Raw genomic sequence first — 27,817 nt, 5'->3', positions numbered from 1 at the left:
TAGAAGAACACAGCTAATTTCATTTTCTATCTTTTGTCAGTTTGAGTATTTGTTGCAGTTGTGACATAAACTCACGCAGGAAGAATGTGGCCATATTGCAGATCAATAGGAGTAATGCACAATTGCTGCATTGGTCACAAAATAAGAAGCCACCAGCTGATAAACCATTGATTTTATCAGATGCATTTAGGATAGAATCCATCCTCAGATTATCCACAAACAGGAGATATATAGCAAGTAACACAAAATGTAACTATACAAAGAATATATAAGAGTATGAAACTAAAAGTATCATCAAAATTAAACAGCTAAAACACACACTATGGGCATCTTGGTGATCAGATATATAAGGGCAGTATGTGAAAACAAAGCTGTCATGGCAGACTAACTGACTAGCTACAATGCAATAACCAGGAAGGCTTCTTTTTTTGTGGCCAATACAGCAATTGTGCAGTACTCCTATTGATTTGAGATTTTGCTTGACCTATAGCAATCTCATTGTTAATCATATGTTAAACTCTAATATTTCTTTTGATCATTTTTCACAGCATGTTATTAAATTCTTTATTATTGAATGTTAGTAGTTATGGAGCAAGGTTTGAATTTGGTTTGATCTTGTTTTTGGGTGTGTTGTTGTTGGCTTAGGTTTCTGAGGAGTTTGCATTTCTCACTGCTACATCTGCCAGCTCTCTATATTTGCTTTTCCTCTTTCCTACTTATTTAGTATTGTTTCTGGTGTCAGTTTCTTTGACTTGAAATGTTCAGATGCCCTTAAGACTGAAAATCAAAATAACTCATGTTTCTTTTCCTTTTTTTCTGTTATCCCTTTACTTTTATGATTTTGAAAAACCTAAAATACAGTCACTATCTTTTTATTCTGTCACCCCTGCCACAGTTTCTACTTTGGTAAATATGGCTTTCTTATTTATGTTAATACTACTCATAGTTATCAAACATAGGGAACTAAATGGGCAATATTGATGGTAATCAACATTTATAGTAGATTTGTCTGTAAAGATTTTGGTTACTTCCATTTGAGTAGAAATTGTTAAAGTACTGTGGTAAATAATTCTGTGTGTATTTAACTACTGTAACAGTTTCATGGTGCACTTGTAACTTTTTTGGCTTTTATATTTGTGCCTTCAGAGTCGGGTTGATTGTTGTTGCTTGAAAATTCTTTTTCTGTGCAAGGTATATTTGAAAATATCTATCTAGAAGTGTTATAATTTTATGTTTGTAATTGTCATTCTGTAAGGAATAGTTTTGTATTAAATAGGAAACAGATGCTCAATGTTTTGCAAAGATTTTAATGTTCTGTCAAGTACTGACGAAAAATTCAGGTTTTGTTTCTACAAAAATCTTCCTGAGTCTTATTTACAAATAGTATTTGGCCTTATTTTTCTGATGATCTTCCATGATCTAGCGTTTCATCTTTCAGTTCATTTTCTATGGGTTTTATTGGTGACTAGCACTGTTATTACCAAGAAACTTTTATTTATTAAAATAATATGTATCCACTGCCAACTTAGGCCGGCTGAAGTGGCCGTGCGGTTAAAGGCGCTGCAGTCTGGAACCGCAAGACCGGTACGGTCGCAGGTTCGAATCCTGCCTCGGGCATGGATGTTTGTGATGTCCTTAGGTTAGTTAGGTTTAACTAGTTCTAAGTTCTAGGGGACTAATGTCCTTAGCAGTTGAGTCTCATAGTGCTCAGAGCCATTTGAACCACTGCCAACTTAAATGCAAGTGCTTCATTGGTTCCAAGGATGTATGTTATGATTTAAGTTTTTGAAAAGTCATTGTATTCCATATTACTAGAATTTCATGAACTTCTGGATTTAGGAAATAGTACCGAGGTGAATATCACAAAGACATAAGAATACTTTAATTTGAAATCAGCTATCAAAGACTGAAGATGTGTGATTGAATTACATAAAGATATTGTGTAACAAACTCTCTTTTTACATCCAGGAGAAAAATTAAGGAAATGCTGAGATTTGTACAATGTCTTGGCACTTGTCCTGCAAAGATTCAGATCCCCATTGCAAACTGTATATTAAAATCATTGTAATCTATGAAAATACATTCATTTTAAGCATAACTGAGTTTGATTTCAAACACATACCTGACTCATACGACAATATTTGGTGGTGACTTTAATTTGCCCTCAATATGTTGGTGAAAATACATGTTTAATTCTGGAGGTACGCATAAAATATCATCCAAAATTGTGCTAAACGCATTCTCTGAATATTATTTCGAGCAGTTAGTTCATGAGCCTACGCAAATAGTAAACGGTTGTGAAAACACACTTGATCTCTTAGCAACAAATAATCTTGAGTTAATAACGATCATCAAAACTGATTGGATTAGTGAACACAGGGCTGTCATAGCAAGATTGAATATTGTAATCCCGAAATCCTCGAAAAATAAGTGAAAAATATACCTATTCAAAACAGCAGGTAAAAATTCACTTGACGCCTTCGTGAGAGAGAATCTCCATTCATTCCAAATTAATAATATATGTGTAGACCAGATGTGGCTTAAATTCAAAGAAATAGTATTGGCAGTCTGTCAGCTTGCTGGCTCTGCATTTGATTCTTGCTGCTGCCGCTTTTTTAAATTCTTCACAATGTTAAACTATTAATTATAAAATTTAAATATATTTAAACACTGTGTCTATGGGTACTGTAGGAATAGATGTGGGTCAAGCAATTGCAGAACAGGTTATTGAAAATATGAATGATAATTTCATAGTGAATGATGTTGATTTGATATTGTACACCAAACCTGATTAACAAACTAACAATCTTTATGAAGAGTTACGTGGATTTGCTCTCTCTCTCTCTCTCTCTCTCTCTCTCTTTGCTCACACGTGCTTTCATGTATGGAGCCCTATTTTATTTGTAACAGGTTCCTTCTTCAGGTGCTGACGACAATGATTACAATCCTTAAGAATAATCCTTAGTGACTTCCTGTGATGTTTTGGTTCTGTTGGCTGGAAATTCTCATCATTAAAATCAAGATTTCCAATCTTGGGGAAAAAAAGTTATCTTCCAATTTGGGGGAAAAAATTTGAACAAGTTGGCACTATAAAAGACAAAATTGCATTCTTGAACTCTGAAATGTGGGCAAGATTTCAAGATGCACGAGGCTGTTATGAACAAGTGACCTCAAGAACATTACAGCAATGGGCAGTGCCAATAGCATTCCCGTATTTCTCAGAAAAATTTTAATTTACTGCTTGTGATATCTGGGTAAAAAGCTTCAAAAATAAACATTCGCCGGCCGAAGTGGCCGTGCGGTTAAAGGCGCTGCAGTCTGGAACCGCAAGACCGCTACGGTCGCAGGTTCGAATCCTGCCTCGGGCATGGATGTTTGTGATGTCCTTAGGTTAGTTAGGTTTAACTAGTTCTAAGTTCTAGGGGACTAATGACCTCAGCAGTTGAGTCCCATAGTGCTCAGAGCCATTTGAACCATAAACATTCAATGAGACAGTGAGAATCACCAAATTCTTCAGTAAAAATGATGTTGCAACTTTGGAAGAAACAGTGTAAGCTGCAGAGAAGTTCTGTATACGGAAAAGACATATAATGCCTAGCTTCATCCTCGTTTACATATTTTAATAGAAATAATGAGTCGTCAGCTACACAAATTTTTATTATATAATTTAATAAAAATTCGTGCAGCTGATGACTGATTATTTGTATTCTTAAAACATGTTTCACAGCTGCTGATTGACAGCCATGAATAAAGTTTTTTACATGATTTCATAATTAACACTGACCAGACTGGATGCCAGCATGAATCAACATGTAACAGGTACTGGATTACAAGGATGGAAAGACGGTTTTGGTGAAAAAATTCAATCTCTCCTAAACCACTTAGTCTTACACAGCACAGTACAGTTTAACCACTTCACGGAAACTATTACTACTCAGTTTTTATGTGTGCAAGAGCCTGGTAATATATTTGGTCCTCAGGTTGCCAGTACTGTCAAGAAATTAGAAGAAGAGTGTAATAATGTTGTTATTACATGCTCCAAGTCATGAAAACTAACAAAAGAGTTGTATGCAAATTTGTTTGAAACAACATTAAAACCATACATTGCTAACAACAAATTCCTTTTATTGGTGGATTTGTAGGGTGGCCAAACAGATTTGATACTGTATGATGGGATATTCATCAATGAGGAAGGTGAAGTAATGTATGCCTTTGAAGTTCATTCTACCCAAATATATCACTCTTGCTCAACACTGTGACATATATTTCTGTCACCAAGTCAAAAAGTTATTTAAAGTATTACAAAATGCCTCAAAATTGCTACAACAGCAGCAATTATCACTGAAAGAGGATACAGTTAACAATATAGTTGATCATGCAGCATCAATTCAGCCCTCCTGTTTTCACTCCAGTGATTTTGTGTGCTTGGTATGCATCAAAATTGACAGAAGCAAGACCTTCATTTAAAAATCTGAATCGTGTATGCATTCCATGGAAGCGTACTTTAGAAAAATGTTTTTGCTCAAAAAATGAGTTCATAAAATGCACCTGGTGTGAACAGTATTTATGTTTTTAAATGTTTATTTGATGGTTATCACCCTAAAAAGTATGGTATACCTTCTAATAATAAATGAAAAACAGATAATTGAGTGCTAGAATTTTCAGAAATTTTTCTTTCATTCTAAACTTCACCCAATTAGATAAACCAACTGCTTAAGTATATTAATTAATCTTAACTAAATTGAATATATTGATTTTATGTATATAAATTGAACTGTTGAAATGTATTTAAATTTTATAGTTGAACACTGTGAGGAATTAAAAAACAATAGCTATTAGAATCAAACCCAAACCAGTGAATTGCCAGACAGTGCATTTGACCACTGTGCCATGCCACTGACTTGAAAATTATTAGGAAAAAATCTCTCACACTCTAATCAGAAATCATTAGAAAGTGTTTCACTTTTCCTATGGCTCTCTCACGTGAGATATACTAGGAACTCGAAAGAAGCATCTACCTACTTCTGCTCAGACAGCCAAATTGGTGACCCAGGCATTGACAGTTCATTTTAGACTTCTTTTTACTGCAGAGTGGAATATTTTATTCTTGACCTGCCATATTTGTGGCCCTGTGGTATAATAAATGTAGCTTTGCATAAGTCTATGAAATGTTTCCCCGTAGTTGAAGTGGTAGAGCATTGTTCGCGTAAGGCAGAGATCTGTGTGTATATCTGAATGTGGAAAATAGTTTTAATATGTTAAGAAGTTATCATGTACTATTAACTGAATAGCATTTTCTTCTTCATTGAAATAGGTAGAGCATTATCATCGAATTCAGCAATGGAAAGTGCAAGTAGGAACATCAGCAGTGTAGGAAAAGACAGATTACTACTTACCCTAAAAAAGACACATCAGGTTGTGAACAGGCATAATTAAAAGACGTTTACATAAAGTTTTCGACCAGATCCTTCATCACACACACACACACACACAAGCAGGCACACCTTGTGCACACGACCGCCAACTCCAGTGTCTCGGGCCAGAATTCAACTATCATGTAGGACTCAAGCAGCAATCTGTATGGGGCGGGGAAGGGATAGTAGTGTACAGGTGGGGTGAGAGAACAACGCTGTCTGGTGGGGTGTACGGGGACTAGGCTGCCAACAGGTGCAGCGTCAGGAGGTTATGAGCCATGGAGGTGGGGGGAAAAGGAGAGGAGCAAGGTAAGATGGGCAGATACGTTTGTTGGGGTCTGCAAATAAACAGGGTAGGATATGAGAATGGGTAGGAGACAGTAGGACAGAGGGGGTAGTAACGATTGAATGGAGGGTGTGGGGACAGTATGTTACTGTAGATTGAGGCCGGGATAATTACTTTAGCAGAGAATGTGTTGTAAGGATAACTCCCATCTGCACAGGACAGAAAATCTGGTGGTGGAGGGAAGGATCCAGATAGCAGCCATTGAAACGTGTTATGTTCAGCTGCATGTTGTGCCACAGGGTGATCTATTTTGCTCTTGGCCACAGTTTGGTGGTGGCCATTCATCCTGGCGGACAGCTGGTTGGTAGTCATGCCAGTATAAAAAGCTGTGCAATCATTGCAGCAGAGCTGGTACACGACATGGCTGCTATCACAGGTGGCGTGGCTCGTGGTAGGATAGGACTGGAATACGAAGTGCTAGGTGGTTGGAATGGACATGTTTTACAACTGGGTCTTCCACAGGGATACGATCCTTGTAGCAAGAGATTGGAATTGGGAGTGGCATAGGGATGGACTAGGATGTTGTGAAGGTTGGATGTGAGATGGAACACCACTTTAGGAGGGGTGGGAAGTATATCAGGTAGGATGACTCTCATTTCAGGCCATGATGATAAGTAATCAAAGCCCTGGTGAAGAATGTGGTTCAGTTGTTCCAGGCCGGGGTCATACTGGGTGATGAAAGGGACACTTCTGTGTGGATGACTCTTGCAGGTAGTGGGAGGATTGGGGGTGTGAGGGGAAATGGCATGGGAGATCTGTTTGCAGACTAGGTCTTGGGGGATAGTGCCTGTCTGTGAAGGTCTTAGTGAGATGCTCAGTATAGTGAGCGAGGGAGCTTTTCTCACTGCAGATATGCCGTCCATCGGTGGCCAAGCTGTATGGGAGGGGTTTTCTGGTGTGAAAGGGATGACAGCTGTCAAAGTGCAGGTAGTATTGTTGGTTGGTGATTTTAATGTGGACAGGGGTGCAGATGGAACTATCAAAGAGGAGGAGGTCAACAATTAGGAAGGTGACAGGCTGGGTTGAGGAGGACCATGTGAAGCAGATGGTACAGAAGGTGTTGCGATTGTGAAGGAACGAAGATAAGGTGTCTTGGCCCTGAGTCCAGATCATGAAGATATAATCAGTGAACCTGTACCAAACTAGTGGTTTAGTGTTTTTGGAGGCAAGCAAAGTCTCCTCTAGATGGTCCGTAAAATAGTCAGCATAGGAGGGTGCCATGTGGGTGCCCATGGCTGTGCCGCAGATTTGTTCATATACCTTCTCTTCTGATGAGAATTAGTTGTGGGTTATGATGATGTTAGTAAGGTGTATGAGGAGTAAAGTTGGTGGTTTGGAGTCTGAAGGGCATTGGGAAAGGTAGTGTACAGTAGTGGCAAGACCATGGGCTTGATGGATGTTGGTGTACTGGGAGGTGGCGTCAACAGTGACTAGTAGGGACCCAGGAGATAAAGGAGTAGGGATGGTGGAGAGTCGGTGAAGGCAGTGGTTCGTGTCTTTAATATGGGAGGCTGCATTACAGGCAGTTGGTTGAAGGTGTTGGTCAATGAGGACCAAAAATCCAACAACCAGCCACAATGGGGTGTCCAGGATTGCTGGGTTTGTGGGTGTGTAGTGTGTCATAGGGGTGAGGAGGGAAATGGATTCAGTGGAGATGTTCTGTATCAGACAAAGGTTCCACCAATGTTGTTATGAATCACAGTGACTACCTGTCAGAAGGCATCTGCCAGTTATCTGATTCAACCACATATAAACTCTGTCAGAGTGATCCCGTCCCAGAAGTCCAACACAAACTCCAGTCACTGCTTAAAGCCTTAGCCGGTTCCCAAAACATCTCCCGCAAATCCATTTCCCTCCTCATCCCTATGACATTCTGCACACCCACCTTCTACATGCTCCCCATAGTTCGCAAACCCAACAATCATGGATGCCCCATTGCGGCTGGTTAATGTGCCCCCACTGATAGAATTTAGGCCCTCATTAACCAACACATCCAACCAGTTGCCCTTAACTTACTCTACCATTTCAAAGACGTGAACCACTTCCTTTTCACTGATCGTCTACCGTCCCTACCCCTTCACCACCTGGATCTCTACCGTCACTCTTGACGCCGCCTCTTTATGTGCCAACATCCCTCATGCTCACAGTCTTACCGCTATTGAACAGTACCTTTCTCAATGTCCAGACTTCAAACCCACTACCTCTTTCCGCATACACCTTACTACCTTCATCATAACCCGCAACTACTTCTCATTTGAAGGGAAGGTATATAAACAAATTTGTGGCACAACCACGGGCACCCTCATGGCATCCTCACATGCCAACCTTTTTATGGGCCATCTAGAGGATACCTTCCTAGCCTCTCAAAATACCAAACCACTAGTCTGGTTTAGGTTCATTGATGAGATCTTCATGATCTGGAGTTAGAGCCAAGACACCCTTTTTGATCCTTCACAACCTCAACACCTTCTGTCCCATCTGTTTCACATGGTCCTCCTCAACCCAGCCTGCCACCTTCCTAGTTGTTGACCACCTTCTCTCTGATGGCTCCATCTGCACCTCTGTCCACATTGAAACCACCAACAGTACCTGCACTTTGGCAGCTGTCATCCCTTTCATACTGAAAAATCCCTCCCATACAGCCTGGCCACCTGGGGCGGCATATCTGCTGTGACGAAAACTCCCTTGCTCAGTATACTGAGGATCTCACCAAGGCCTTCACAGACAGGCACTATCCCCCAGACCCAGTCTGCAAACAGCTCACTCGTGCCATTTCCCCTCACACCCCCAATCCTCCCACCATGTTCAAGAACCAGCCACAAGGGAGTGTCCCCTTCATCACCTAGTATGACCTCAGCCTGGAATAATTGAACCACATTCTTCGCCAGGGCTTTGATTACCTATCATCATGCCCTGAAATGAGTCATCCTACCTGATATACTTCCCACCCCTCCTAAAGTGGTGTTCTGTCGCCCACCCAACCTTCACAACATCCTAGTCCATCCTTATGCCGCTCCCAATTCCAACCCCTGGCCACAAGGTTCATATCCCTGTTGAAGACCCAGATGTAAAACATGTCAATTCCACTCACACAGCACTTCATAGTCCAATCCTGTCACAGGTTTATCCTATCCCATCAGGGGCCAGGCCCCCTGTAAAAGCTGCCATGTCATGTACCAACTCTGCTGCAAAGATTGCACAGCTTTTTATATTGGTATGGTTACCAACCAGCTGACTCCTGGAATAAATGGCCACTGCCAGACTGTGTCCAAGAGCAAAGTAGAACACTCTGTAGCACAACATGCAGCTGAACATAACACACTTGATTTCGATGGCCCTGTACCAATACATCCACCTGTCTTTCCCTACTCCTCTTCTTTTTTGCTCCTTTTTTCCTCACCTCCCTGCCCCACAACCACCTGTTGGCAGCCTAGTCCTTGCACACACCACCAGATGGTGTTCCTGTCTCTGCTACCCATACACTACTGTCCCTTCCACATCTCCACCCCTCCAGATTGCTCTGGCATACCATGTGATAGCTGCATCCTGGCCTGAGATACTGGAGCTGGCGGTTGTGAGTGCGTGAGGTGTGCCTGCTTGTGTGTATGAATGGTGTGTGCATCTCTCGTTACTGATGAAGGCTGTTGCTGAAAGATTTATGTAAGCGTCTTTTAATTATGCCTGTCTGCAACTTCACGTGTCTTCTTTACAGTATGTAGCAATCTGTCTTTTCTTACATTGTTGTTACCATCAAATACAAATTATCAAAAAAGTTTATTACCATAGTATGAAAATTGCTGAGAGAGATAAGTATTTGTAATTACATATTGAGATATTATAAGTAAAGGTATAAAAGGTGGAGGTAGTAGGTTAGTTGATACCATCTCTATGGAACAAGATATTGATAAATGAAAGAATGTTTTGTAGATAGAGGAAAACATGCTCGAAAAAGGGTAAGATAATACAAAGTAGACAAGGAATTAAAAAAGTGAGTGATATAAAATGGAGTAAAAATGACAGTAGATGTATACAAAATTTAAAAAGACAGGAGAATAGAACAATTCTGGAATTAAGGAAAATAAAGTTCATCAGATATCAGTATTTTTGTATTCATCAGCTCTTATCAGTTTCTACATCTTCCATCACAACTGTCCTTTTGTAGTTAACATCATGTTTATATAACCACTACACTCTTTCCTTCTCTCAAGCTCCAACACCCTGTTGATATCTATCCATGGAAGATACATACTTCATTTTCTCCTTCAGTCAATTCTCAGTCAGTTTGAAGGAAAGTTAACAACATTGTTTCCATTACCTTGTCTACAAAATTGTATTTATGGTATCAGCATGATTGGCCAGTTTCAGCCCAGTATCAAGTGCTAAGAATTATGAACGTCAAAATTATTTCAAAAGATCAGTTGTTTGAAGCCAACGCAGTGAAAGGGAGCTGTCATGCATCCTAATACAGTAATGATCACCACCTGATTAGATGTTATTGAACACACTGTGTGCACATTTTCAAGTAAGTGTATTAACCTTAAGTGAATTTATGTGTGTGATAGCCTATATGAAAAAGGTTTGATTGAAGAAAGCAAAAAAACCATACACTTTATTTTATATTAGTACTGGTAATTATTTGCTTTGAGCCTATGTATTCAAAAAAGGCTAGTATTCATTTACAATTTACCCGCCACATAAATTCTGTATTTATTAATATATTCCTGTTGAATAAATTAATAAGTGGCAGTTTGAAATCAAACTTAAAGTTACCATGGCTTGATATCAACATTTATTGCAATCTTATTTTGGGTGAAGGCTGTGTATAGGCATCACAGTGTGGTAATTTTCTGGGAAATTTTGAAACATTAAGTGAGGACTAAAGCTATTCCTTACAGAATGCAAGAATGTAATGTACTGCCTGCTTTTTACTGTGATATTTGTGTCCCCTTCTTGGTGTGCTGTTGGTGGTTGTGTTCCCTTTCTGCTCCCATACTTTGTGTTCTGGAACACCGCTGTTGGACTGGGGCTTTCCTCCTTTCTCCTGCAGGAAGACTTGATTGCGGTAAGCTAGCTTTGTGTTCCTCGATTTCTACTGTTCATTGCATCTACACACATGAGGTAGTTGTAGTTATACAAATGGTACTTCCTCACTTAATTTAGCACAAGAATTATTATTGACTTTGCTTAAGCTGTATGTTTATTGCTTGCACTATGAAATCTTAGAAGTGACATTTCTCCAGCTCACTGTTCATAATAGTTATCACACTATCTTTAAAATTGCTGAGAATGAAAAAATATATAATATGTTGTAAGTGTTCTCATGAAATTATTGTAAGTGTTCTTATGAATGATTTCAAGAAGTGAAACAAAGCAATCTAGTTTATGTATATAACATATCACATGCATGCTGGAAAGAATTGTTGTGAGAATGAATAATAACACTGTGTGTTTCCATGCAACCTCCCCATTCCCACGTCTCTCCCTCTCTCTCTCTCTCTCTCTCTCTCTCTCTCTCTCTCTCTAACACACACACACACACACACACACACACACACTCACTCGCTCCTATATGCTACATGATGCTGACTGGATGAACAGTGCCAGTGCTATTTTTCCACAGATGGACTGATTGTGGTGGAGATAGTGTCAGGTGTAGTGGTTAGAGGGAGAAGGAGGCAGGGAGAGGAACTGGGAATGGGTGGCTAGCAGCTCAGAGGGAGGCGACGGTTTGCCGACTAGGAATGCACTAGGGAGGGGTGGCAGGTATATGAACTGGCACGATTGTAGCTACCGGTAGGAAACAGCACATGCTGAAGGAACGTGAATAGTGAGGAGGTGAAATGACTAAAAAGGGGAACTTTAGGGCATAGGATGAGTGGACAGTGGGTTACCTGAAATTGAGGCCAGGACAATTATGGGAGTGGAGGATATGTTGTAAAGATAACTCCCATCTGCGTAATTCAGAGAAGCTGGTGGTTGAGGGAAGTATCTAGATGGCTTGGTTTGTGAAGCAGCTATTGAAACTGAGCTTGTTGTGCCATTGGGTGGTTAGTTTGTTCTTGACAACAGTTTGGCAGTGGTCATTCATTCTGGTGGACAGTTTGTTTGCAGTCATACCAAAATAAAGCTGTAAAAAGTTTGCAGCAGAGTGGTACATAATATGGCTGCTTTAACAGGCAGCCTGACTTCTGATCAAGTAAGGTAAATCTGTGACAGGACTGGAGTAGGTGGTGCTCGGAGGAACAGTTATGCAGGTCTTATACCATGGTGCACCGCAGGTGTATGGTCCTTGTGGCAAGGGGTTAGGAATGGGAATGGGAGTGGCAGTGGGAGTGGGAGTGGCACACGGATGGACTAGAATTTTGTGTAGATTGGGTTGGTGATGGAAAACCACTTCAGGAGAGGTGAGAAGGATCTAGGGTAGATTTCCCTTGTTTCAGGGTAGGATGAGAGATAATCAAAGCCCTGGCGAAGGTTATGGTTATTCCAGTCCAGGGTGATATTGGGTGACAGGGGGGCCGCTCCTTTGTAGCTGATTCTCTGGGCTGATGGGAGGATTGGGGGTGTGTGGGGATATGGCACGGAAATCTGTTTTTGGTCTATGTTTGGGGGGGGGGGGGGGGGGGTATTGTCAGACTGTCAAGGCCTTTGTGAGGCCTTCAGCATTGTGGACAAGGGAGTTCTCATCACTGCAGACTTGTTGTTCATGGGTGGCTAAGCTTTTGAGAGGGATTTTTAGTAATTTTGGTTACTGATAAAAAAAAAAAAACACTACAGTAGTTCTGGACATTTTAAACCAGATAATTACAGATTTTGAAAACTAAAGAGTAAGGTTTCAGTTGCTTTATATGGCCTAAGTAAACATAAAACATTAAAAAATATTGATTTAGAAGTTTGAGTTTGAGTAAACAGTATGTCTCAGTGATAAAACTATTGAAAGAGGTGTTTTGCAGGGATCAGTTCTTGGATGTTGTTTTTTATAATGGCAATCAATGATTTGCCACATCATTTGCTCCAAACTGTGATCTGTTATGCAGATAACACAGCCTTGATTACTGCCCAACAAGACAAAATAATATTAATACACTACACTATTAATACACTTTGAACAATTACTATGAGCTAGATTGTTATTATGTGGTGTACGCTGTGTATATCCGTAACAAAATAAATATGCATTTCTGACCATTGGCTCCCTATTTCAGTATACCCACTATCACCTGTTTCAGTTTGACCCAAAAGATTTGAAACAGCTTGTGTGTTTGCAGTTATGTATAAGAAGGGGGTGCCAGAGGCACCACAACTGTAAGATTTCTGTACAAGACATATGACAATTAGTAGTGGCCACTTGGGCCACTGAGCTGAGAGGGGCACCAGCAGAGCCCAAGAGCAAGGTTTCTATACAGTGTGTATCACAATTAGTAATGAAAACTGAAACATGTGAAAGTGTATGAGGGGTAAAGGGTCAGGGCTGGGCACGAAATAAAAAGTCACTTGTGTGGAAAAATTTTCTTGAACTAGTCCTATCCAAGTTAGTTGTTATTGTAGTACTGGTAACTGAAGAGTAAACACAATTTTAATATTTGTGGGCTACGTGAAAAAAAATTTTCAAACAACTCTACAAACTGACAGCAGATTAAATTCATTTGAAAAAAAGGGTGGGGTTGGCTGTTCAGTGAGTGAGGAAAACCGTTCACTGTGTATAGAAGGTGCTGAGCAGTGGACAGCCATACAACAAAAAGTTGAACATTGACTCTGCTTATCACTTCATCTATTCAGTTGGCAGTTGACTTTACTCATTCCACTGTCTGTTATTGACAGGAGACATTTGCCTTGCCTTTTTTACCCACCAGTTAAAACATTAAAACTCAGGACATTCTGTTATGTTTCAAAACTTTCTTTGACCATCTCAACAATGCAGCCTTGTTGTACCACTATCTTAAACTGTGTATGCTCTCAAGGGCATAACTATCAAATGTTTACTAGAGAACCTTAGATATCTCCCAACACATCATATCCAAATCTACAGACCTCATTAATCCATGTAAACAACAGCTGCCCATTATATTCCCGACTGCTACCCTTGTTGCCTTTAAAGTCATCATTGAAAGGTTTAATTCTATCCCACATCTTGCTGCTTACTATAATTCTCTGTACTCCACTGTTCATCTTTCAGCCTTGATCACTCCTGAACATTCATTGAGCGTCAGTTATTCTCCTTGCTTCAACATTTCCATCAATGCTGGATTGGACTACAGAATTTCTTGACTGTCTGAATTTATTTTTGCAGATAAGATGCAACTGCTCTCTCTCTCTCTCTCCCCCCCCCTCCCCCTCTCCCCCTCCCCCTTTCCCCCTCCCTCCCTCCCTCCCTCCCTCCCTCCCTCCCTTCTCCCCTCCCCCTCTCTCTCCCCTTCCCCACTACTTTGATGTGATCTCTATTTACAGAAGCCAACAACATAGTTTACCATATTCCAACCCTAAACAGACAAATCTTGAATCTTGATAGACATTATTGTTTTCAGCTAAAATATTTCCTGAAAACTTTGCAAGTGCAGACTATAACTCAATCTGGGTTAACTGCATTCACCTAGACTCAGTTACAAAAATATCTCATGTAGATATCTTCCCTCCCCCCCCCCCCCCCCCATCTCCACCAACCCACTTCTCCCTACCCCTCTTCATCCATTTCTACAATTTCTTTCCCACCCTCATCATATATTTTCACTCCTCTTATGTGGTGTGGCTTTAAATATCTTTATTTTTCTTAATTCTTTCTTCCTTGCCGCCACACATTACCCATATTTGCTTCTATCTAACTTTTGAACTATTCTCTTTGTCCCTTCAAATTCCTCATATTTTGTATCCCTCATTTTACATGAGCATTGAATCAATGAAGGTCTGCCCTGATTTCTCTCTTTTGGCATACAATGCATAAGGTCATGGGTACTTAATGCCCAAATGGTCCCTTGTTGTCTCTGTTGCCAGATAAAGAAAATGTTGTTTCTGGAAATCAGTATTTTTTTTTGTCATATTTCTGTCCTTCACTTTTTTCACTTTGTATTCATATGCATAGCCTGGTAAGTAAAAGTTTCCCTATCTGTTTTTGGTTGTACAGGGTAGGCAAAATAAAAATAGCCCAGAAAATATTTGTAAGACTGATGCAGAACCAACCCTTGTTAATGAACTAAGCCATAACAAAAAATGCTGGAAACTGAGATTTCAGTGCACCTATTGGTTGTTGTCAAATGCCTGCACTTCAGCGTCTGTCACATGCTCTGTCCCGAGTGTGTGTCTATATCATTTTTCACATCTTCAGATGAGGCATGATTCAGCCTGTCAGGATGGGTGGACTCAGAGCATGCACTATTATGCAACAGAAAGACCTCATAAGTACTTTTAAGAGCCATTGCTTAATCTCAGGACTTGTATTTGAGGTACAGTGTGGGGGTCTGCATTGTAACACCCAACCAAAAATATGTCCAGAAACTGCTTAATCCATATGTGGATTGACTCATAGAAGATGAATGACAGTATGGATATTTTCAGAAAACAGTGAAACAGCACGTAACACTTAATAATGTTGTCATGAATGCATGAGGCATTGAGTGAGGAGAGGACAGTCAGCAGAGGCAGTGTAACGCTCACTGTGATTTTTACCTGTGGGACAAATTGAAAGGTCAGGTGTAGTCAAATAATCATCACACTGGAAGAGCTAAAGTAGAATATTGAAAATGCTATTACTGTTATCCTTCAAGCAGAGCTGATTCACGTGTATCATAGTTTGATAAATTGAGTACAGGGCTGCATCAGCGCCCGTGGCAGTCATTTCTAACACCTGGGATATTTCTTTAACAAGGGTCAATTCTGTGTTAGTCTTATTGTAAATATTTTCTGTATCAGTTTTATTTTGTACACCCTGTATATTGTATAAAGATGGATGACAATTGATTCTGTTACTATTTCAGTGTTAATAATTAAATTGCATATCTACACACATCAAAAAAAGTTTTGCATCACTCCAGTTTCCAGAACTTCTGAAGATAGACATTGACTGTGGATATTGTATCACAGACAAAGTCGCTTTCACTGTTCAGAGATGTCACTAACCCCCCCCCCCCCCCTCCCCAAAAAAAAAATAAATAAAAAATAAACAAAAATTCATGAGCAGCACCTATTACGCGGAGTGGGTCCAACAGCTGACCAGTTCCAGTGATTCCACCAGGAAGGAGATACAAGGCTCATGTTGTCTGTAATTCAAACACGCCTAGACGGTCAATACTGCAGTTCAATCACGTCCGCATTGTTACTTAGTGCCTGGAAGGGCTCTCAACAAGGAAAGTGTCCAGGCATCTCGGAATGAACCAAGGCGATGCTAAGTTCGAGTCTCGGTCCGGCACACAGTTTTAATCTGCCAGGAAGTTTCATACCAGCGCACTCTCCACTGCAGAGTGAAAATCTCATTCTGGAAGGCGATGTGGGAGGAGACACAGAGAGTCAGGAACTGTCAATGACATGCCTCGTTCAGGCCGCCCAAGGGCTACTACTGCAGTGGATGACTGCTACCTATTGATTATGGCTTGGAGGAAACCTGACACAATGCCACCATGTTGAATAATGCTTTTAGTGCAGCCACAGGACATCATGTTATGACTCAAACTGTGCGCAATAGGCTGCATGATGCCAAACTTCACTCACGACGTCCTTGGCGAAGTCCATCTTTGCAACCATGACACCATGCAGCACGGTACAGATGGGCCCAACAACATGTCAAATTGACTGCTTAGGATTGGCATCATGTCCTCTTCACCAATGAGTGTCGCATATGCTTTCAACCAGACAATTGTCGGAGACGTGTTTGGAGGCAACCCGGTCAGGCTGAATGCCTTAGATACACTGTCCAGCGAGTGCAGCAAGGTGGAGGTTCCCTACTGTTTTGGGTTGGCATTGTGTGGGGCCAACATCTGCCACTGGTGGTCATGGAAGGCGCCGTAACAGCTGTACGATATGTGAATGCCATCTTCCAATCGATAGTGCAACCATATTGGCAGCATATTGGTGAGGCATTCGTCTTCATGGATGACAATTTGCACCCCCATCATGCACATCTTGTGAATGACTTCATTCAGGTAATGATATCGTTCAACTAGAGTGCCCAGCATGTTCTCCAGATATGAACCCTATCGAACATGCCTGGGATAGATTGAAAACTGCTGTTTATGGACGACGTGACACACCAATCACTATGAGGGATCTACACTGAATCACCGTTGAGGAGTGGGACAATCTGGACCAACAATGTCTTGTGGATAGTATGCCACGACAAATACAGGCATGCATCAATGCAAGAGGATGTGCTACTGTGTATTAGAGGTACCGTTGTGTACAGCAATTTGGATCACCACCTCTGAAGGTCTCTCTGTATGGTGGTACAACATACAATGTGTGATTTTCACGAGCAATGAAAAGGGTGGAAATGATGTTTGTGTTGATCTCTATTCCAATTTTCTGTACAGGTTCCGGAACTCTCAGAATTGAGATGGTGCAAAACTTTTTTTTATGTGTACTTTCAACGAGAGGCATTTGTAATTGTATTAGTGAAACATACAAAACAGTACTAATACAAAAACTCTTGCTTCTAAAGGCAAATCTTCCATGCTCATGAGACTAAAGTAACAGAGTTTGCTTTAGAGATAAGCTAAAGAATAATTTAGTAAACAATAGTGAAGTCTGAAGCAAATTTTCAGCTACTCTCATTCTCAAAGGTAAGCTATTTGTCTAAATAAATTGCAACCTAATAATATCAGATAAATTTTTCAATCATGTTGGCTTGTTGTAACTTAATGCAGTTTTATGTCACTGCATATTGTAAAGTTCCCTACCACTTTTTCCGTCCATATGCAAAGCCTTATCCCAGGAATTGCTGTAGGGATTTTGATACAGTTTTCACTAATAGATAGACAGAGTCACTTGGAATGTTTGTTTATATAATTTGTTACTACTACATCAGACAAGTCATCGATCCATAGATACTTTGTCCTAATCATGTTAAGTCTAGTAGTACATAATTATAAATTTTTAGTGAACATCAGAATGGTACACAAAAGTAACAAGTGCTGATTATGGCATGGTTGTGAAGGTGGAATTAAGGCACCTAAGATACTCGTATATGAGTCTAGTCACCTCACAATGTGAATAAGATATAACACACAGTTGCAGGAACAGTAACAGTGCCAGGAGTGCAATTGTTGTGAGACGTATATGCAACCTCTTTCCAAAGCTGGGCTCCTTTGTAAATGTGTAACTGGTTGTTCTGGTTTCTTATGCTGGCATCACCTCGCATGAACAACATATTGTCATTTTCCTTACACTGTCAAAATTAGCAATCTGGATCACCACCCTGAAGGTCTTGCTGTATGGTGGTACAACATGCAATGTGTGATTTTCATAAGCAATAAAAAGGGTGGAAATGATGTTTATGTTGATTTCTATTCCAATTTTCTGTACAGGTTCCAGAACTCTCAGAATTGAGATGATGCAAAACTGTTACTGTCAGAACTGTAACTACCGAGTTTCAGGCTTTGTAGAGCTAATAACATGCGTGCATTGATCAGTTCCTATCAAATGAATTTTGATGGCATATTTTACAACTGGGACCCAGAATATGTGGAAGAAATCTTTATTGTACACCACATATCACATTCTGTGCAGATACAGTGCTCCAATGTAGCAGATTTATCAGGTTATCATCATAGGTATGTGTGATGAGGATGTTCACCATGACCACTTAGATAGCTATTGAGTTACAGGTACAAGCCTGAAAAATTAAGATTGCCTTTGTTTGCACAATTTTTCTGCTCTGATATAAATATCTAGATCAAGATAACATATAAGTTGGTGTAGTAAGTGATGCAAAGCATGAGTATCCCTGAGTCCACACTAACATGGTGTATATTTATCCACACTGTGAGCTTAAGATGACTCATTAAAGTGACTTGCTCTTCTCCTCTTCTGTAAATTGATTGGCTCCTTTGTTAAACAATGTCTGGATGTAGCTACATTGTAAGACTATTCAGACTTCTGATACAAGCCCCAGAGTGACACTAGTGTGATCTCCCTTAAAACTCTGTATTGGTTTTTGATGCGAACCTCAAACCTTTGCCTTTTGCTGGCAGTTGCCTTGTCAATTGAGCTATCCAAGCACAACTCACAACCCATTCTCACAGCTTTACTTTCACAATTACCTCTCTGCTGCCTCCGAGACTTCACTGAAGTTCTCCTGCAAACCTTGGCGGACTAGCACTGCTGGAAGAAAGGATTCCGCAGAGAAATGGTTCAACCACAGGTAGGGAATGGTTCCAGGATGGAGGTGATACTCCTGTATTTACGTTCTGTTGTGTCCTGCCTGTTCGTCGAATATGGCGTGCCTAGGAAACCTGCTTTCTCGGATCACTAGACTACAATTCAAGCAATTCGTATTAATGAACTTTTATTACAGTGAGATAAATGACAGTACCTAACTTTGAGAGTTTACAATGTTGTGTCGCAAGCAATGTGCGACGGACAAAATAAGAAATCTCGTCAGTGTAGACAATGCCTAATACAAGTAAAATTATACAGTTTCTAAAAAGCTGCTATAGAACCCGTAGAACAGCTAGTCTTCCATTGGGCCACGGCCAGGCGGCACGGCACTTATGTCCTCTTTGTGTAGATGCTGCCGCTGTCTCGTTTTTGCCCTAGAGAAGAGTCGGTCAGCGACCTATTAGCTGACGTCTTCTTCACACCTTCTCTGCTGTAACATTCATCACCGGTATGCCGGTGCTTGATGTTACGCTGGAACATGTTCCTCCTTGGAAAGGGAGCTCTGTGTGCTTCACCTCTACCAACCTGTTAGTTTGCCTCTGTACCAGCCAATGTATCCATATTCCGTACCACATATAGGAGAGTAGGTTGTCCCAATGAGTTTACTAGGATTATTCATCTTTCCATCTGAAGATAGCATCCAGCTGTCTCTTGTAATGATGTCATAATGTTCTCCAGCACAAAATTCATGTAAATCAGGCCACCAAGTAGCAGAAGTATTTTATGGCAAATGTGACATTGGAGGAATAGTGTGCAGAGATCATGATGCCATAAAGTAAATGTGGGAACCAAGAGTCTTCAGGGGTGGGGATGGGAGCGGGGGTGGGGAGTTATGGAGGTTTCAAGAGGACTGTTAGAACCTTAGTATAAACTGAGGTGTGTTGTATGATGTCATATGTAAAGAAGAGAATTTCTCTGTTGTCAACTACAGTGGCTCATATAGGCTACCTCCATGAATCTAGTGGTTAGCATTGTTAGCTAGTGAAGTAGAGGTCCCAGGCTCAATATGTGGTGACCATTTCAGATTTTTCTGTAGTGAGGTGGTCTGGAATGAGAGCTACTGTACTTTTTGAGATCAAGTGAGTAGCTACTTAATAAATTGAGTAGTGAAATTGTCACTCAAGCTGCCAAAATGGTATCAAATCAAAATGCTGTTGGCAGGCTGAGAGCCACATGACATTTTGATCATATGTAGAAGATGCAGTGGAAGTGATGATAAACCTTATCTATGCTTGAGAAAAGACGTCCTTCCACTGGGCTGTTTTTTAAAATAGTACTTTATTCAGCACTATTACTTTCCGTGACCTGTCAAGCACATCTCTGACAGATATGGATACACTGTCCTTGTCTCATAATAGTTGTAGAGAACAGACAGCAGTCATTTATTTGTTTCATCATTGGGAAACTAAAACAAAGAATAATAAAGAAAAACACAAATTCAACATATTTTTTCCCATATACTCTACATTACCAAAAATCTTTAGAAATGCAGTTTAGAAGTGACTTGACAGTATTATGAAAAGGATAGATTGCTACTCACCATATAATGCGGAGACATTGAGTCACAGACAGGCACAACAAAAAGGCTGCTAAACTAATAAGCTTTTGTTCAAAAGGCTGCCTTCAGAATCAGACAAAATCACAATGGTTGCTTAACTTCCAACAGTGCTACAGAGCTGGGAGATGAACATAGTGAAATTTTAAACAAAGCATCAACTTGATGATGCACAGCAAACTGCGGAATTGGCCCAAAAATTTGTAAATGAGATGAACAAACTCGACTCTGACTAATCGGGATTTGAAGAGGAAAAGGCATATGAAAGGAACCCTGAAAATCACTGGTACCTAGAGAGTTGTATCAAAGTCAGCTAACAGCAACTCACTCACACATGTGGCCAAAAGCTTACTTGTTCGGCAGTCCACTTTATGGTGAGTAGAAGTCTGTATTTTTCATAATACTGTCATTATTCCATTCTGAATTTTCAATATTCAGAAGTTACTTGTTAGTACAGCAGTCTTGTGTAGTTCACTGTGTGACAGCAAGATTGATATACGGAAAATAATTATGTTTTCCTGTGTGTGTGTGTGTGTGTGTGTGTGTGTGTGTGTGTGTAGTGGTTCTCAGAAGTTTGTGGAGAGCAGTACCTCTACAGCAGTTCACACACCCGCCATTGAAGTACCATAAAATCTTTGCACTTTTTAGTAAAATTGTACACCAGAACAGAGATTTTGAAGCAAAAATTTCAGTTGATTATGAAGTGTAATGACAACATGAATCAGGCAGTTAGGAATTTCTCTTAAAGTAACTGATGTTAAATACTTTAACCGTATGTAAAATTGGAATCAAAAATTGGTTGTTTTCATTGCTTTTGTTTTTGATGTTAAATAGTGATTGTTATAGGGAAAAAATACAAGCTCAGTCATGATGTTTCTGTCATGACAGACATATCCACCCAGAGAATGGAGCAGCTAGAATGCTCCCCCCCCCCCTGCCCCCGCTCCCCCCACCAATCCCATACCCTTCTCTCCTACACATTTGTACAATCATGAGACATTAAGGAGAAGTTAATTTTACATCAAACAGCATGAATAATTATGCCGAGTGGTAAAGTGACTTCAGTGCCGATTGTAAGGCAAGTTACATACAAATAAACAACACAGTTCTGTGTAATGTTATGAGTAAAATCATACTTCATTAGATTGATCGAAACAAAAGACTCATTAAATGCTCAAGTATCTGAGAATTATGTTACTGTACTGGTGGACACTAATTGTGCCATTGTAGGTTATAAAATTCAACACTGGAGTGTATTTTCAAATGACCTTTGCATTACTTACACCAAAATAACAGGGGAATTTTATAGCTTGCTAATGGAAGTGCATTTTCAAAGGGAAGGACTAGGTTTTCAATTTTTTAAAAAAAGCTGATCTTGCTGTATAGATGTCCTATGCTACAAAATTTTAGTAATTTTCCACAAATGAGTAATACCATTTACTGAAATATTCTTTTTTATGCCTGTGAAGGTAAATGTATTTACAGATTTAGATTCTTGTAGAAATGAACTACAACCAAAGCATCCCGAGTTGTGTATTTTTAACCATTTAACAAAGTCACTGCTCTAGCTGGTTAATGAACGTCATTCCTTCCTGAAGTAACTGAACTATTTTCCCAGTAAGAATTAATGCAAAGTTTTAATAACCCTTCCCTGGATGCGTATACTTCACTATTTAACTTCATTTCTTAATTCTGCCACATGGACCCACTTGACTGTGCTTTGGAAAACACTGGAGCTCTTAAAAAATTATCTTTTGCAGTCTCTGTATGAGGAATCTTCTTTTCTTAGATATCTTAAACCACCACATTCTGGCTTGAGAAACATCATTTTCACCACTTTTAGCAGGGTATTTCTTTATGAGTTTATCATAAACTGCCTGGTATTTTCACGAACTGTGACGTCAGTAACACTGTTGCCAGGTTACAGATTTCATTCAAATTAGGAACACTTTCATTACGTATTTTGTTGCCTGTGCTTGGTTATAACTACCACTCATGTTATCTATTTTTATGAGGTGCAAAAGTAGTTGACTTTTCCCATTTTAAACTCATTTGCAGATTCAGATTGAAAATAAATAAATAAAAGAAATAATTGACATTAGTTTGTAATTCCTTTCCCAACATATATTATGGAATTTGTATTTTTACTCTTAGCTTTGCTACTGTCAATTTATTTATTTTATGTGTGGTGTCCTACAGATTAATGAACTTGAAAACCCTGAAAAAAGCTACACAACAATGTAATTTAAGAGAAGGCACAGTGAATTGAAGTGAACCAAAACAACGTAGCAGCTGATGCTACAGCCAGTCAGTAATGCGTATTATGAATATTTTTACACTAAATTGTTTTTCTACAAGCATTACAATGTCATTTATTGTTGATGGGCTACTTCTTTCTAACTGTAGACAAAATTCTCATTTGTATGTTTCATATTTTGGAATTTGTTCATAAACTAAGCTGTTGCTGATCCGAAACATTTACGAATCAAGGTTGGACTCTAACGGTACAATTATGATTAAAGCATAATGTGTTTTTGCACTCAAAGACGATTTTATGGAATTCATAAAGGTCACGTTCGTTGTCACATTGACTACATAAGCATTTGATTAAAAATGCAATCAGTTTATACTTTTGTGATACACTTAATTTTGTTTGCACTTGTTTGCTTCTACCTGTACAGTCTTATATAAACTTGCAAAAGCTAATCTATTATTGCATATTGAATTGTAGAAAAGGGATCTGGCGTGTATGTTTGGGAACACATTTCTTGAGCTTCTATTATGATTTGTATCTGTTTAGTAGAAGGGTACTGTGTTTGTCTTATTTGCTTATGTGGAAAAATGTTTTTGTACTGTCTGTCTTTCAAAATTTTAGTTTGGATTATGTTTCTGTGGAAGATATGATGCAGAAGTGAACAAATTAATCCAAACTACTTTTTGGGTTGTTTTTTTCCTGTATCATAGTACTTGCATTACAGTTGTATGTTAACATAGTTTCACTTATTAAAATAATAATGCCCATATATTATTTTGAAAAGAAAGCTAACTTAAACCAGAAGTAAACACAGCAAAATGCTAAATTTAAATTGAAATATTTTATCAAATAGATGGAGGAGAGGCCAGATTGGAAGTTGGATTGTGTTTCTCTCCTATATTAGTTCAATAAATCCATTGTGCCACATTAGTGTGTGATTTTATGCTTTGATTTTTTGTGAATTATTTCCCTTGCATACCATGCAAGCGAATTTTGGATCAGTATGGTGCAAGTTTAGCGGGTTTCAGTTAAATTTTGATTGACTACCAGGAAGCAGCTTCATATTTTAAAATTGGAATATTAAATGTGCAGAAGGCAATAAAATAAAACCATGCCATGCTGAATGAAGCTCACAAGATTGTCCACTGTGGACTGCAGCACAGGAAATAGCATCTAATGGGATCATCATTTCTGTACTGACAATATGCTGAAGATTCTTGTGACCGGAGAGAGAGAGAGAATGAGTGAGTAGCTGTTGATGCGCACTGAACAAAAAAAAAAGTCCTTTCAAAGTACAACTCTCCACTTTTCTTCTGCATGTGGGAGTTTTCTACAAGACTAGAGAGTACACTTTGTTTAGAAGAGAGTGAACAAAACAAGAATTTGGCTACAAGAAACTGCTAAAAAAATCATGACATTGCAACACCCATGAAAACCCAATAGGAACCACACTTCTTAAAGGAATAACAAAAAGTGATCTGTACATTAAAATGTTCAGAATAAAATATCATGACACATTAAATAGATCAGTAAACTCTTCTCCCAGCAAGGTAACATGCTGCATAATGCACCAAAGGGAACAACTACTAATTCAAATGCTGCATTGACTATTATGTTCACTTTGTATAAATCTCTTTGAAATAGTAATGGGTTGTACTGAATAACAGACTTGGTCATGAAAATGTGAAACAAGGGTTAATATATTTAGAGTACATAATAAATCTTTGGTTACACTCTGGCTGTGGTAGAGTTGCTTTGTAAAGAAGACAAGTTCCTGAATGTTTTAAATTCATACATTTTACAGTGTAAAATGAAGGTTTCTAAAGAAAGCTGTATGTGCTCAGATTAATTTGTTCACTGTTGTATTATATCTAATGACAGAAATTTTGAGATTTTTTTTTTTTAACGCATGATACCTTGACTTTGTGTACAAGCTGCATACTTCCTATTCTCTATTCTTTGAACAAATTTGTGATTTACATTACTGTAAATGAATACCTCCCAAGACTTTTATGATTTATTAGATATGCGCAGAATCTCGATTATGACATTGTCTGGATTCTGTGTGCCATCTTTTTTGCTTGTAGAGAAGAGTAGTTATACAGTTAAATTGATTTGGGTTTTGTTCATTGTAATAATTTGTTGTCCTTTGTTTATGCTGTTGCAAGTTTGTGCTTTGTTGCTGCATTGTGTGGTGATGTTTCTGTTTCAAGATGCATAACGAGAGTGACTTTGATGAAATGGCTGCATGGCTAGATGAAAGGGTAAGTGAAACGTGGGTATGCGATTGTTATACAGTAGACCTACCGTTTCAGTTGTTAAATCATAAAGCTTTTTTTGCTTTTTGCTCTTTTGTTTTGGCTTGGATAACCTTGTTATTTTTAATCATTCGTGCAGTATTTTTTTATCAGCTTCTGTTTTACGTTGTTAGCTAGGTGTTTTGATTTCTTCATATTATCAGGCTGTGTAATTGAAATTATTTACGATTTAGACTAAATCCATAGACAGATTTTGGTAATATCAGCATAATGTAAAATGAAATACCTGTATGATGCCAATGGCTGTTCAATTCTTAAATTTGGTGGTGACTATGATGGTTAGGAATAAGCATAGCACGATAAATCCCACTGATCTTCATTATTTTTTCTTTACTGACTGCTGAGAAAACTTAAGTAATAAGCAACTAATTTCTACTGGTAAAGTGATTTTTACAACACATCTGTACTGTTAATGTTTATTATAATACACATTACACAAGGTTGTTCCTGAAGCTTAAGACAGGTACACTTTTTTTCAGTACAGCATGCACTCATTACCGCACTTAAAATAAAATGAATATATAGAGTTATACAAAAACAGAATGGTGTTGCATACATTAAGTTTCACTAAATTCCCAGTTTAAATGGTGAGATCTTGGAGTCATGGTTCATTTGGATGTTGCTATAAAATAATAACAAACATGTTTTTCATTTCAGTTAAGGATCAATACTCATTCTTGTGAGCTCTTTCAATAAATTTTACTTATAATCTGAATATATTTGACATGGGTAATGCTTTGCTCACCTACAATGCAAGCATTAAGGTGATAAGAAGCATTTGCAGAGCTGAAGTCCCTTTCCAAGAGGAAGAAAGAGCAACTGCCTTCCCGCTCCTTAGCTTCGCGGTGTATGTAGATAATCTGTGTTGCACAGAAAACTAGCCCTTCAATTTTTTACCGACATATTTTTACAGAGGAAGCTGTTTCAATAGATATTAAACACCATGATTCCAAAATTTGAAATTTCACAAAATGCGCTATCAACAAGTCAGTCACCACCTATTGAACTCCAAGATTTTTCAGTGAGTGATGTGTCAGATGAGTGCATTGGGCATGAAAGGAGCAGGGTCTTTCTTACAAAGAACATTTGGATGATTGATGTCCAATTTGCATACTGTATCAGAAATCCCTTTAAGGAAAGGTACCACATCAGGGACTATAGTTTTGAAACCTGTTTAGAGCACTGATGTTTCAGAATACCTCTGTTGACTTATATGCCCCAGACCATGACTCCAGTCTTTCGGCTGATATATGCTTTATGAGATGAATGTGGTTACAGTATATAAAATTCAGATATGCCAAAAGTTTTATAAAATCACAGTTGTTCTCTGCCAGTCTTTCTCACGTTATCACACAAAGCTCTCATGAATACAAAATCAGAAACTGTTAACAAGGTTACCCTCCTGAAATTGTGGAAAAATACAGCACTGTACCATTTTGAATTAGGAATTTTTTCTTTCAGACAATAAAGGACCATAAACAGTAATTTCAGACATGAAACCCACACAGAATGCTAATAACAGCTGTCTTTTTAAACTGAAGTTTTTGGATGTTTAAGCAGTAAAAATCATCTTTGGTGACAAATGGGGTTACATTGGTATTAGGCTATAAAAGATAGGCTCTTTTTCTTAAGGTAGTGGTTATTTAGAACTGCTGTTAACGCACTGCAAAATAATGGGATTCCATTGGTGTTATACTATAAAAGATAGGCTCTTTTTTTTAAGGTAGTGGTTATTTATAACTGCTGTTTACACACTGCAAAATGCTGCAAAGTCTGAAGGAATGTGTCCACCAAGATGAAAGCTTCTGCATAATCTTTCATTGATTGTGTCGATACCCGTTTACATTGTAATACGTTGTGAAATTTTGGAACATTCATGGGTAGCGCGATACATTCGTACTGTTCTCTTCAATTATAGGCTTAAACTGAATTGTGATCTTTTGAAATTTTTGAGAACAGTAGGTGTATTCTCATTCAGGACAGTCATTCTCTAATTTCATTGTAAAGTCACGTGAGAAATAGGTTTTTTTTTTTTTTTTTAGAATTTTCGAATGCTTACGAAATTATATTTTTGTAAATTACTGCTACAAGTGTTTTGGATACATAACTTATTTGATAGCAAATCTGTGTTTGTGGTTCCCAGTTCTGCCAAAGAATACATCATGCCTGAATTTCATTGTATATCAACTCAAATAAATGTGTGTTTTTGAGAATTTTCAGAAGCAACCATTGTCCTTTGCATAACTTAACAAGCAATTTGTAGTACATCAGAATTTGTGATTTAGTTACTGTAGCAGATATTACAACTAACATATTGTGTTACATCTAGTTTTCCCTTAAAGTGGAATGGCCCTATATATTATTTGCATTTACAATAAATTATCTCTCTTTTTGAGTTTGCTAACAACTATAATTAACCTCAAAATGATTTAGGAGACTAGTAATTTTTACCACAGATTTTTGAGTTGCCTTAATAGAAATCTCATTTTGTGTATTTGCTTCAATTCTTACAGGGAATTAGCACCTTTTAGCTCAACAGATTAAAAGATAATCAGCTAGCTTAATTTA

The 27,817-nt window shown here is 38.7% G+C and overlaps 1 protein-coding gene across 2 annotated transcripts in view; it reads left to right on the top strand.

The window, feature by feature from the left end:
• LOC126252039 (target of Myb protein 1) overlaps positions 1-27,817 on the top strand; it is a 132,840-nt gene that overhangs the window by 84,800 nt on the left and 20,223 nt on the right. Inside the window, exon 10 of one of the 2 annotated variants that reach the window (XM_049952830.1) lies at positions 25,145-25,195. The exons of the other annotated variant lie outside the window; for it this stretch is intronic. Within the exon in view, the coding sequence (XP_049808787.1) occupies positions 25,145-25,195 (51 nt within the window). The remainder of the gene's footprint in view (positions 1-25,144; positions 25,196-27,817) is intronic. 2 annotated transcript variants of the gene reach the window in all.

Source organism: Schistocerca nitens, chromosome 4, assembly GCF_023898315.1.
Source record: "Schistocerca nitens isolate TAMUIC-IGC-003100 chromosome 4, iqSchNite1.1, whole genome shotgun sequence".
Classification (NCBI taxonomy): Eukaryota; Metazoa; Arthropoda; class Insecta; order Orthoptera; family Acrididae; genus Schistocerca; species Schistocerca nitens.
This window is presented reverse-complemented; position numbering and strand designations above follow the sequence as displayed.